The sequence below is a fragment of the Anas acuta genome, chromosome Z (assembly GCF_963932015.1).
Source record: "Anas acuta chromosome Z, bAnaAcu1.1, whole genome shotgun sequence".
Taxonomy (NCBI): domain Eukaryota; kingdom Metazoa; phylum Chordata; class Aves; order Anseriformes; family Anatidae; genus Anas; species Anas acuta.
In genome coordinates this window covers 70,162,113-70,175,494 of record NC_089017.1, presented here as the reverse complement: position 1 = coordinate 70,175,494, position 13,382 = coordinate 70,162,113, and the positions used below count along the sequence as shown (strand labels likewise).

Sequence of the window (13,382 nt, the reverse complement as noted above, 5' to 3'; positions counted from 1 at the left end):
CCAAATGCTGTATCAGTCTTTTTGACCTGTACTCATACCATGTTGTTTTTGTCACACTATGGTGTTCAAGATTAGCCATAGTAATCCAACTGAAATTTTCAGATTGCCTGTGGTTTATATAGGATATTCTTGAAATTTGAGATGTCACCTGCCTTTTTTTTTTTTTTCCCAAGAATATTATGTTATAATATGAAATCTCTGAAATCCTTTCAGACAGGACTTTCCCAAGACTGAGGACTCATTGAGCCAAATGCTCAGCATTGAGACCTTTTGTTTGCAGGTTAAATAGCACTCAGAAAAAGAAGGAATAAGATCTTAGAATGATGTACAATGTTATTACTTCAAAGAAGACGGGCTTAGAGAAATACTTACACCTTCTGATGGCTTCGTTTTTGACCCATTACTCTGAAACAACCACAGGATAATAATCACAGATTTTCTATAGGAGAATTAAAAACATAGATTAACACTTCTGTTGCTGAAACCAAATCACACATTTGCTACACATAAAACCTTGTCATTGTTTGTTGTATATTTCTACGCTCAGAGCTCTTTGTGTAGGTCAAAGAATAGGACAGTGTAGTGCCAATAAACACTTTCCTGTGAATCATTCTTCCATGCATGCCTATTGTACTGTCTTCTCAAATGTTGATTTTCCAAACATGTCCCAAAAATATAATTTAGTATAATATTAAAAAATCAAAGAATGTAATTTCTGCACACACACAAACCACACACCTTCAGGTTTTCTAGGATTATTCAACGTGGAGAACTACTGATTAAATATTTTCATTATTGTGTTGTATTTTTGAGGTCTGTTTTTTAAAAGGGGATTTTTTCATTGTCCACCAGGCTTCATAGTGCTAAAGTCAAAGTGGGATCGATGTGGGACCATATCACTGTAATCAGCAAATGAGTATCGTAGTTAGCGTAGTTAGTAACAGTGTATTGTCATTGACCATCCTACAGTATAGATGTACATTGTTCTTACCTCAGGGTTTTAAGCCTCCATAACAGGTATTTACATGACTGTGATGTTGTGCCATTTTATACCTTTTATTTAAAACAATAAATTATTTTTTTTAGTTGCAAGACTTTCTTATTTATTTACATCTTTAATTGCAGTTTAAAGATCTATTTTAGGTAAGCATGATTGCCTGTCAGTGATAACAGTTCTCATAACCATAGATACTTTTGTTTATATAGGATGTTCTGCTGCTTAATTTTTCAGGGCTCTTTCTCAGGATGATCAAGATGATAACCATTTAAAAATAGAGGATATAATTCAAATGGTAAGTTCATCTTGAAATTTACACATAAATATTCCTGTAGAAATGTTCCATGTTTGAGTCACTAAAATGTATCACTTCTGTACCTTTACAACTCTGGACAGAAATACTATTCTTTTATATTAGTGTTGTGGTTTAACCCGGCCGGCAGCTAAACACCACACAGCCGTTCGCTCACCCTCCCCCCTCCCTCTCTGGGATGGGGAGAGAAACGGGAAAGTGAAGCCTGTGAGTTGAGATAAAGACAGTTTATTAAGACAGGATAATAATAAAAATAATAATAATAACAACAACAATAATTATGATAATAGTACTACTAATAATAATGTGTACAAAACAAACGATGCACAGTGCAATTGCTCACCACCTGCTGACCGATGCCCAGCCTATCCCTGAGCAGCCAGCCCCCTCCCCCAGCTATCCACCCCTATATATTGTTTAGCATGACGTCAGATGGTATGGAATACCGCTTTGTCCAGTTTGGGTCAGCTGTCCTGGGTCTGTCCCCTCCCAGCTCTTGCTGCACCCCCAGCCTGCCCGCTGGCAGGACAGAGCAAGGAGCTGAAAAGTCCTTGGCTTGGTGTAAGCACTGCTCTGCAACAATTAAAACATCAGCATGTTCTCTGCACTCTTCTCATCCTAATCCAAAACATAGCACCCTACCAGCTACTAGGAGGAAAATTAACTGTATCCTAACTGAAACCAGGACAATTAGGAATGCATATTTCAGTTTACAGAGTTAGAATCTGGAGCATGTATCAGAGATGAACTGGTCAAAACTTTAGGATTTGATTTTAATCACATGAGGATGAAAAAAATGTGGAAAATGTGGATTTATACAAAGTGTGTACCACCTCAGCAGCCATCAGAAGCATACTTGGCTATCACTGACAAGAAACATCCTCTAAACTGTAGTCACCATCATCTCATAAGTGCACTGTATTAATACAACAAAGAGTGTGAGCAATGAACTAGGTGCAGAGTGGTTATGTGGAAAGTGACCCAAAATATACAGACTTTAGTTAACCTATGCATACTTACATCTTGTCTGCTTTCCTATCAGTTTCCAGGCTGATGTTTACCCTTATGTTGTTAACATTTTTTGCTTAATTCTTATTTCTGTGTATCAAAAATGTTAATTACAATTCTGTGTTAAAAAATGTATATAAAATTTTTAATACACCGTGCTCTGAAATGCTTTTCAGTACAATGATAGATCATTAAGTGTTTTCCTTATTCTTGTAGTCAGAATGCCCCAAACCAGAGTGCTTTGAGACTTTGTCAGCCATGGAGCTTGCGGAGCAGATAACTCTTCTAGACCACATAGTTTTCAGAAGCATACCCTATGAGTAAGTATTCTCCTACAATTAACTGAAGTGAGTACATTGGATGAGTTGTTACTGACGGTTTCAGGCACTACACTAGGTCATGGTACTGACATCCAGGCAAAGAGGCTTACAGCAGACCATTGTCCTTTGGCTGTTTCTATTATTGCTTATTGCTTATGATTCTCATATAGTTTGATTTATTTTTTTTAAGAATGAGTTATTTCAGTCTGTTGCTAAAGAAAAAATCTGTGTTCAAAGGCTCTGGGCTAGTGAAGGGTGAGCATAGTATGGAAGTCCTGAGTCTCTGGAGAGGGAATGTCAGATAAACTTCATTCATACAGTAGTTTACCATTCATATTGATCGTGTAAACTGATAAGACCTATTTCAAATAGGGTCACAAAACTGAAAATTGAGATGGAAAAACATTAAAATCAACATAAATCTTCTTAATAAGGGTTACAGTTTTGTTTATTAGCATTATTAATAAAATAATTAATAATTAATAATTAAATGCTGGAATTAATGTAAAGCTATGTAGTTAGCTTCTAAAAAAAGAGGTATACTTGAAATCCATTTAGGCTACAGTTGCAGACTCTACTGTTAATTGTTTTTGTTTTTTCTCTTCACTTATTGTCTAGAGAGTTTCTTGGGCAAGGCTGGATGAAACTGGATAAAAATGAGAGAACACCCTATATTATGAAAACTAGTCAACATTTTAATGATGTAAGTACTTAAAAATATGGATTGCCTTCTAGGAACTCTGTTGACACTGTCTGTGACCTCTGGAACAAATATATCTTTCTTACAATGTTCTGTAATTTCTTATCTAGTAGTGACTGAATGCTATGGTCTTTTTGTGATTATCTCTTTATATCAACACATACAAAGCTTTTAATTTTCATTAATTGGTACTTTGAAATTGTTACATTGGAATTTCAATGACTATTTAATAGATTAAATCATTTTAAACTATCCTACATAGATGATATTTTTTTCAGAGAATGAAAATATAACACCAGTTCTGTTTAATGAATGCCCTTTGAGTCTCTGTGTACATTTGTTCTTTACCATATGCCTTGAGTTTGTCTGACTTACCCATCAACATTGTTACTGTCGGGTTGAAAACACACCCCATTGCATTTCTTACCCTTCTTCCATATTCTCATTCCCATCCACTGCCCTACAACACTGATCTCAGTATGTTTTTTTCTGATTTTATTAATAGCCATACGTTCTGTTGTGCACCAGTTTTATTTTCTGCCTTGTTCATTAAATAATTATGTTTCTAATATGATGATGTTTAAATGTCCTAAATACTTCCTCTTTGTTTGGTCAGATGAGCAACCTTGTTGCTTCCCAAATCATGAATTATGCTGATGTCAGCTCCCGGGCTAACTCAATTGAAAAGTGGGTAGCAGTAGCTGACATTTGTCGATGTATGCACAATTATAATGGCGTATTAGAAATCACATCAGCCTTGAACAGAAGTGCAATCTACAGACTGAAGAAAACTTGGGCTAAAGTATCCAAACAGGTAAGAAAGATCTGATTACAATGATGGTTTCTAGATTTCACTAGTCATTACGTTGTTCATGAAACAATGAACAGAAATAGGATTCTTTCCAAAACTTTTTCTTCCTCAACAATAGTCTTGACTACCTGCTGGAAGCATCAAGTTGTGCTGGTATGTCATGTCATGGTCTTTTGCATTTGATATATTCCTTTTTGGGTATCATTAGTTAAATATTTGTGAGAACAAACTGATCTCAGTAGAATTAGCAGGTGCTTAAATCTGAGGCTTTAGCCTGAATTACTGAAATATTTGAAAAAAATAAATTTTCTACTTATTGAATTGATAGTTAAAGCATATGCATAGGTGTTGACTGGCTATAAACATCATTGGCTCAGGTGCCTAAAACTGGAGTCCTATTTTCCAGCCTGTGCAGGAATTTAGTAGAAAGGGCAGCACTTCTTCTCAAGGTGCTGATTTTTATTGCTACCCAACAACAAACCATAGATAACCAGACCTCCTTCTCATTTAGGTGCTCAAGTTTAGATATAATGAATCTCTCCCTTTAACCCTTGCCTTGCTGCTGAGACTGTCAGCAGTATGGCTGAAACTGTAAGAATGACTGCCAGTAACAAAGAAAAGACAAAATGAGCCAGAATGAAAAGTACCTGGCCTTTTATGTTCTCTGTTTTAAATGGGAAGACATTTATTGAATTATTTAAATCTCAACTTTCTGCTGTTTGAAAACATACATATTTTAGTGTGGTGCAATAGCGGAGCAATGATGTCAGTGGAACAGAACCAATCACTTGTAATTTTGGCAGTTTTGGATACAGGTTTTTCAAGCCTGTTGGAATATTTAGATCGCCTTTTTCGATCTTGCTAATTGACATACGAGAAGGTGGGCTTTTGTCACTGCATTTCCTTCTCGATATGTTTCCAAAGTTTTTGCAAAGCAATCAAGCAGCCCAAGTAATGACATCCGCTTAGAATACATTCTGATTGTACTGTGTTCTCCAATCAGCTTATTCTCCTATGTTTTATGGCTGGTGCTATTTTCTTTGATATAAAAATATAATAATAATAATAATGATAATAATAATAATAATAATTAATAATACTTTAAATGCAAGGTATTGTATAAGAGTTTACCTCAAAAAAAGTATGTTTAGGATTTGCTTGATTTTTAAAATTGTAAAACAAACAAACAAACAACAAAACCTGATTAATGTTAGGATTATAGAAATTTGCAAGGGACCCACAAGGACTGTCATATCCAACTCTTGGCTCCACACAGCATGACCCAACAATTAGGTCCTATGTCTGACAACTCTGTCCTTTTTGAACTTTTTTGAACTTTTTGAACTCTGACAGGCTTGGTGCCAGGACCACTGCCCTGGGGAGCCTGTTCCAGTGTCTGACCACCCTCTTGGTGAAAAACCTTTTCCCAGTATGTGACCTTATTGCACTCTTCTCCATTGCTTACTGAAAACATTATCTGAATGTTTCATTAGCCTGTTATTGTAGAAAAAAAGAAAGTTTCTGCCTACAGCTTCCTAGTAACTGGAAATTCAGTTCCAAAGATGACAAGTTTCTTAGGATTCTCCATGCTATGTCAAGTCTACACCATAAAAAAGTAATGAAAAGAAAATATATTTTACATATGGAGAAACCAAGCTCTGATGACGTCCACTGAAAATCATTCCTGTAAGACAGTAACATTTTTTCAAATACGCGTTCATTTTTAATCAGAAACTTGGAAGCAAAACCATTTTAGTGCAGGCTGCAAGACAGTACATCCTTTACTGTCCTTAATTTCGGTAAATCCAGCTGAGGAGCCTCAGTAGCGCACCAGATCAAGCCTCTAATATTCTTGTATACAGAGTAAACTGAATTGCTGGCCATTAATTTAATGATCTTGTGTTTCTTGCTGAATTTGCAGGCCAATAATATTAGCATAGATACATATTCTGGTTTCACTTGAAGGAACATCTTTTAGGCTGCCTAATCTCCATTTGCAGAAAATCATTAGGAACTACAGTGAAGCTAAATTCTTAATACCTATATAGTTACTTCTGAAAATGTGGTGAAGAAACTAAGTGAATCAAATCTTTTTAAAAAATCATTTATGTGCAACAGCAATAACATCTGTGATGTGTTCTCTTTTTAGGCAAAAGCCCTCATGGACAAGCTTCAGAAGACTGTATCATCTGAAGGAAGATTTAAAAATCTTAGAGAAACACTCAAAAAGTATGTTTACTTACAAAAAGCACTTTTTTAATAAATAGTAGATAATACATCTTAAATATGAACTAGCTTTGATTAAGCTTTAATAATTAATATAATGTTGAGTAATGCTTTTACCTAGTAACCTTTTAAATTCCGTTTTTATTCTATTTGGAGTTTTATTCTGGTTTTGTTTGTTTGTTGTTTTGGTTCTGCTCAATATACTCCAATTTAGCACACTAATAGATAAATACAATGTCTTTAGAGAATTACTTAAAAAAAAACCCACCCTGTTACTCTGTGTGGAATGTTCCCTGTTGGAGTTTTACTTACACTGATAAACTTTTTCAGTAAGTGTAAACCAGGTTATTATAAAGTTCTCTGTTCAAAAACAAGATTGAAAGGAGTCCTTGTTCCTGACAAGAAGTTTAGGACTGACAAGTAAGCTTTAGTCAAATCAAAGATCCATTCACCCTATTATCTTATCTCTGACAGTGGCCAGTAACTGATGCTCAGAAAGGAACATAATGCACAATGATATTTGCTATCCTATACCCTCCCAGCCCCTTGTAGTCTGCCACTCTGGAAAAAAAAAATACATTTTTTACAGTAGTCATTGATTCCTTGTGTTTCACCATATGTAGCTTTGGTATCCAAAACATCCTTTGGCAAGGACTCTACAATTTATGCATGTATTGACTCCAACTGCACACGTTAAAAAAAATAAAAATAAAAATAAATATACATAGTTTATAGTTCTATGTACATGTAGTAGAACTACTTTAAATGATAAATTTAAATACATTGTTCAAATTAGTCATTTTTTAGTGAAAAAAACATTGTTGAGGACTAATCACTTGTTAAAAAAACATTTTCACTCACAATATGAACAAGTACTCCTAAATGCCTTTCAGTCAGTATATTGCTTACCCTGTGTGCAGCAGTCACCCTCACAATGTAAAAAATAACCAGATTGAAGTGCTTTGCTAAGCAAAGCCAGCTGTCTGCCTTTAATAGTACAGCCGTGGCCCTGCTTTTTTTCTTACACCAAACCTTCAGAAAAACAGATTTGTAGCTATTTCTGCTGAGGTAAGAATCAGCAGGTATGGAGTAGTGATTATTTCATTAAAGAAGTAACAATGCCTATCACATTAGTCCTGCCCCACTATGAAAAGCAGCTCCCAATTCTCTAGGGTCTCTATTCCCAGCTTTCCAGATCATCCTGTCTATCTCTCTGTCTTCCTCTTTCCTCTTTGGGTTCACTGTTAGCAAAGCCAGAAAAGACAGAGAATGTTATCTATATCCATATACACACGTATGTATGTCTCCAAACACATGCATGAGCACACTCACATGGACCCTTGCTGGTACTAGAATGCTTATATATGCTGATGCAGAAGAACGCTAACCACTCAGAAACATATCCGCATGCACTTGTAGCTTGTGTATATGATCTATTTCTGATACTGCCTAACAGCCAAGATTAAAATATGCTTGAAGGTGTGCTCAGTGTCCAGACTGTGCCCACCTTTCCTCTTACTCCATCCTTTTTTGTTCTAGATTTTCCTAAAGGCTATCTGCCTTTAATTTAAATTTAATATTTGACGCAATCAATTCAATTTGCCGCACTCAGAGCAAATATAAATCAAGTGATGTCAATTTTTTGTGGTCCGTTGTTTAAAAGTTCTTTAAATAATAAATTTTGTGTGAGCTATAAAAATACAAGTTTGTAAATTTAGTTGTATATAGATATGCTGATTTATTGTTTTACAGTTGTAACCCACCTGCTGTTCCCTACCTTGGAATGTACTTGACAGATCTAGCATTTATTGAAGAAGGAACACCAAACTTCACTGAGGAAGGCCTCGTCAATTTTTCCAAAATGAGAATGGTAATTTTAATTTCCTTACATGCTTTCCCAACAGATGTTTAATTACAAATTGATTATTGATTTGATTATAACTGCTTAGAATTTCACCAGGTCTTAAAAGTGTGTTTGAATCGTGTATGATAGATAGCTATTTGAAAGCAATTACTTGACCCAGTCTTCTATCACCACCTTCTGGTAAACTGAGGATTTTTACAGTGTGAATTTGCCTCCAGTTTGTTCTTTAAGTCACAGATAGAAAAAGCAGATGCCTTAAGCTTATGAAGAAGCAAGAAAAGATGTCTTGAAATAATCAAATGAAAGGAATGTAGTTATTCATCAGAAAGCAGTCAGTGCTCACAATCTTTCTTCAAGTGTGCTAGGATCTATTTTTTAAGAAGTACTTTAAAGTTGATTCTCTCCAACTATCATAAAATGGTGCTTTATAAAACCCCTCAGAGAGAAGTGTGGAAACTTCTCTTTTTAACCTCAGCTGTATGTTCTCATAATGATTACACACTGCAGCAGTCACTCCAGGCAAAGATAAAAGAGATTATCAGTATATGGAGAAGAGAGAGAAAATAGACAAGGTGGTTCACTTGAAACTGACTTAACAATAAATGGCTTATTTAAGATTTTTTAAGATGGAATCCATTAGCTGGTGATTTCTGCCCTTCACTTACATGCTCCCAAAATGAGTTGCATAATTTGGCAAAAAAATCTTCAGTGCCCAACTGAAATCAAAACGCAGTTGTAATTATAATATATTTGTATTCTTTTGAAAGATCTCGCATATTATCAGGGAGATACGCCAATTCCAGCAGACCTCCTACCGCATAGAGCATCAGCAGAAGGTAAGGCTCTTCTTAGGTACTTTTACCTACCATTGAAATGAATGCTGTTCTGGTAGTTGGTTCTAAGAGATAGCTGTTGTTGAAAGTTGAAAGCTGAAATGAATGTATTCTGCTGTGACACACAGAGAGCACAGACAGAAATATGGACACGTAATCTGTGATTTTAAAACCCTCTTTCCTTAATGCTGTATATAGAAGCGATTTCCTTATTCTTTGGAAACTCTCTTGGGATTGCAGCCAGCATGGTTTTGGGGTGTGGAGGAATGGGTTGAAAGGGAAATGTGATCTCCCAGTCCAGCTGGAGCATAATTCCCAATGGAATCCCAGAATACTCGGATTAGGGGTTAGGAGATGGCCCAAGCATCCTGTGTGCATCCTGCAATTCTTTTTCCCTTGTCCCTTGGGGGACCTATGAAAATTTGTCCAAAGCCAGCCTGTGTCTTCAAAGAAAGACTCTTTACATCTCAGACTCCAGAAAAACAACGTGGGCCTAGGAAGCATTCCTAAGAAACTGAATTTGATTCCTAGAGCACTGTTGGTACAGCTTTACACCATTCACATGATCTGTTGTGTTTCTCTGAGAAAACATGAGAGGATCTCAGGCTCTGAAATGGGCTGAAGGGGAAAAGGAAAGGAAAGCAGAGACATTTTCATGACAATAAAAACAATCTGTTCAGCTGTGTCTTCTGCATTCCAGGTCACTCACTATTTACTTGACAAGACACTCATCATAGATGAAGATACTTTGTATGAGCTTTCCCTAAAGCTTGAACCCAGACTCCCTGCCTGAAGATCCAGCTTTGCCTCAGAGTCTACAGAAAGCTTTAGTACAATGAAAAAAATTATGCATGCCAAATCCTAAAGACAGCAAGGGAAATATTGAGAAGAATGCAAGCTCTCTTTTCCAGTAAGAGATACCGAACCTCACAGCATTTCCCTCTCAGGCAACAAAAATTTACTCTTGGACATGGAAGACAAGGATGCTTCATATCTGCATTAAGTGATTGCTACTTTGCAAATATAATGTTTTGCAATAGGGACTGTGCATTTAGTTAATGAGGCTTTCTTGTGAACTCACTGTACTCACTGTAGCCATCTTAATGTGACAGATCAAGGAGACAGATCTAAATGATGGTAATATACCCAGTTGAGATACATGAGCAAAAGGAGATGGTTCTGATGTGGTCTAGGTGGATGGCTAACTATGCGTTCACTGAGGCAGCAATGGTACTGCCATATGGTGTCCTCATATGATGTTAAATTTATTGAAAATCAGGATCTTAACAGTCATCAATGAGCCTGCAGTGACATCAAGGTAGCATCTAGTATTTCTCTCCAGATTTACATTTCTAAAAGTTTATTCAATGCTACCCTTTATAGAATGTTACCTTCTTTAAATGTCTTACCGGCCTTTTCTAAGGTGACTGATTTTACACATAAATAAACTGTAAATATTTTTTCATTAATACTCAATGAGAGTATTTACAGCATGAAAAATAAAATAGCTAGATGAATAGTTGTACGCAGTTGTCAGCCTTGCAAGCTTCAGGTGGGAAGTACATGGTTAGGAGCTATACCTAAGACTTGACATCCAGTGACTAGGATGGTTAGTTGAGTTGCAACACAGTCCTGAAAAGGCACTTCATTTTTCTGCACCTCCTGCAGATTCCCTGACAAGACAGGCAACAGAGCACTTTCTGGACACACTGTGGAGAGAACTATGTGGCTGGTCTGGCAACGGGTAGTGATCAGCAATGACCACTAGGAGTTGGAATGAATGTTTTGTTTTAAATGAAATCAGTGATTTGTTTTTTTGTTTTTTTTTTTTTTTTTCCTTTCTTTTTTTTTTTTCAGTCATTCAGTGCTGACTCAGCTCTAAAATCATTCATATCAGTGGCAAACTTGGAATGCCAGCAAATACACACTATACATTTTCATTTGAACTAGTGATTATCATTTGCATATGGGCATATGTTTAAAGAAAATGTGCTAATTGTTACTGTTTCTAAGACCTATGCTTTGTGACTTACCAGTAGATAGATTTAATTTCTACAGCTAGTTGGTACTTTTTAAATTTTTCTGATCATAAGTGGCCTGTTGTAGCTGCATGGCAAGTGAGCTCAAATGCATGCTGTAAAGTACACCATAATATAAATGCAGATACTAGCACTGTTGAATAACTTGGCTGGAATAGTGTCCTTACTTTTCCAATGATATTCAGCCAGTTGAAGAAATAGGGCTATATCACTGTATACCTCCCTTAAATTCTCTCAGGGAGACAGAAGTTTAAAATAGATTGTGACCTAGGCCTATTTGATCTGACATTTTTTACCACAGTCATGATGCTTCTGAAAGCTGGCAATGAAAAACAGATCTGCCTGGCTTGTGGGTTTTGTCTTTATTTGCACTTTAATCATATTGTTAGCCCAGCCGAGAGCTGCACAATAAATTCCATTCGTTCTCAGTGTAACTGCTAGCACTTATAAATGTACTTTAGCAACTGTACATTTCATTAAGGTTCTTCACCACAAGGACCATCTCTTTGTAAATAACTGCATGAATAAGCACCACAAATACTGGAAAATTCCTTAATTAGAAAAGCAGACAGCAACAAAAAAGGAAATTCCAGAAACATTTTAAATACTTCTGATGAATGACTGCTGTAGAAATAAACACAGAAAACGTATGGAAGCTTTTTATTATCAAAAATGTGCTTGTTCTTTCATTAATGAGTGATAGCAAGCTGATTGCATCCCAGTGCATGATATGAAAGAAAAGCATGGTTTATTTGGACCACAAAACCAACATATTATGTATTTTCTGTTCAAAAAAAAACACAACACAAACAAACATGTATTATATGTCAGTTTCATAAAAGACTTCAGTCATGAAAATATGGGAGAAACGTGGTCCAAAAAGTGATTTCTTAACTTGGTTTTATTGTTTCTCTGTTAACACAGAAAATGTGTAACAACTGTCAATGTCAATCGGGATCTCTGTTGTATGCTATTAACTGCTGCTTTATCTTCTTGTATCCTGCTCTACCAAACTTCATTGATGTTTTTAGGTTTACAGGGTATAGTTCTTCATTTTACTCTGTTCATGGTTTGTTAATTTTTACTTTTTGTACATATATCAGTTCTTCAGAGTTTAAGAGCATTTAATATGTTTTAATGCTTGCAATACAAAGGGGTGGTGCTGTGCTAGTGCTACAGTACTCCAAATGGACATATGCTAAGGTGAAGGAATAGAGATTTATTTTTTTTCAAAGGTGCTGAGCATCCTTATATTTAAATCAGTAGTCAATGTGTTCAGCTCCTCTGGAAAAGCATATACTATTTATATGCCAAACATTACCTCTTGGGTCAGTGGTGGACTTTAGATTAGAATCACTGGAGTGACTAAGGACTGGATATGCGTTCAGAATGATAACAAAAAAGGTTATTGTCACAGCAATGCTTGATTTGCTGAGAAGCAATGTATAAATATTTTTTGTACATGAATACATTGTGTTCCTTAAAATACAGGAACTGAGCATACATTTGTCATCCATAATCCTAGCTTGTGTTCGCAACCCTACATCAAAGCTGGAAAGAACTTTTGTGCAGAAATCCTACACAGTAAGTGTAGAAAAGTGTGTTTGCCCCCCACACTCAGGTTGTGTAATTCAAGTGTGAGTGGCCTGAGTGCTTCTGCTACAGTATTCCTGCAGTGTTTGAGTTATGGCAATAGCTAGTAGACAGCACCAACCTGCTTTGCGTGAGGCTTCGCCTAGTATATCTACGTAACCAGCTAGTGCAGTGGTCTCCCTGAACTGTGCACAGGGATTGTGGAGCTCCTCGCTACCAGCTTCTCTGTGCCAATCCACCACAGCCAGATAATGTAGTATATCGAGATACAAATCCCAGTCATCAGACATCCACTGTTTGCCACTGGTGTTTAAAAGAGGATGTTTCCAAGTGAGGACTTTGACATTAGGATCTTGCTGTCTTTTAGGATCTTGTCCTTTATAGCTTTTATGCCATGGAAGCAGAGTGGACTTACTTTTCTGGAACTGGAGCTAAACGAGCCTGTCTGATTCAGGATTTGGAAGAAAGGGAAGGGCTGAAGCACCTCTCTACTTGCCTTTCTTAGCTCCTCAGCCCTGCTGCACTGGTGAGATGCAACAGCAGTTCTTATGTTGGAGGGGCTGCTCCCTTCAGCACTCTCTGGATAAAATATGCCTCAGGGTGTATGGACTGGCTGCAAAGGGGATAGCATATTTCACCCACTGGTTCAGCAGTGGGCACATTTGTCAGCAAAGTCCA

The 13,382-nt window shown here is 36.5% G+C and overlaps 1 protein-coding gene across 3 annotated transcripts in view; it reads left to right on the top strand.

The window, feature by feature from the left end:
• RASGRF2 (Ras protein specific guanine nucleotide releasing factor 2) overlaps positions 1-13,149 on the top strand; it is a 137,524-nt gene extending 124,375 nt beyond the window's left edge. For all 3 annotated transcript variants that reach the window (XM_068666754.1, XM_068666753.1, XM_068666756.1), the window contains exons 20-27: positions 1,232-1,292; positions 2,535-2,638; positions 3,257-3,341; positions 3,955-4,152; positions 6,299-6,378; positions 8,128-8,245; positions 9,007-9,075; positions 9,773-13,149. In XM_068666754.1, the coding sequence (XP_068522855.1) occupies positions 1,232-1,292; positions 2,535-2,638; positions 3,257-3,341; positions 3,955-4,152; positions 6,299-6,378; positions 8,128-8,245; positions 9,007-9,075; positions 9,773-9,865 (808 nt within the window). In that variant the 3' untranslated portion in view covers positions 9,866-13,149. The remainder of the gene's footprint in view (positions 1-1,231; positions 1,293-2,534; positions 2,639-3,256; positions 3,342-3,954; positions 4,153-6,298; positions 6,379-8,127; positions 8,246-9,006; positions 9,076-9,772) is intronic.
• Positions 13,150-13,382: the final 233 nt, after the last annotated feature.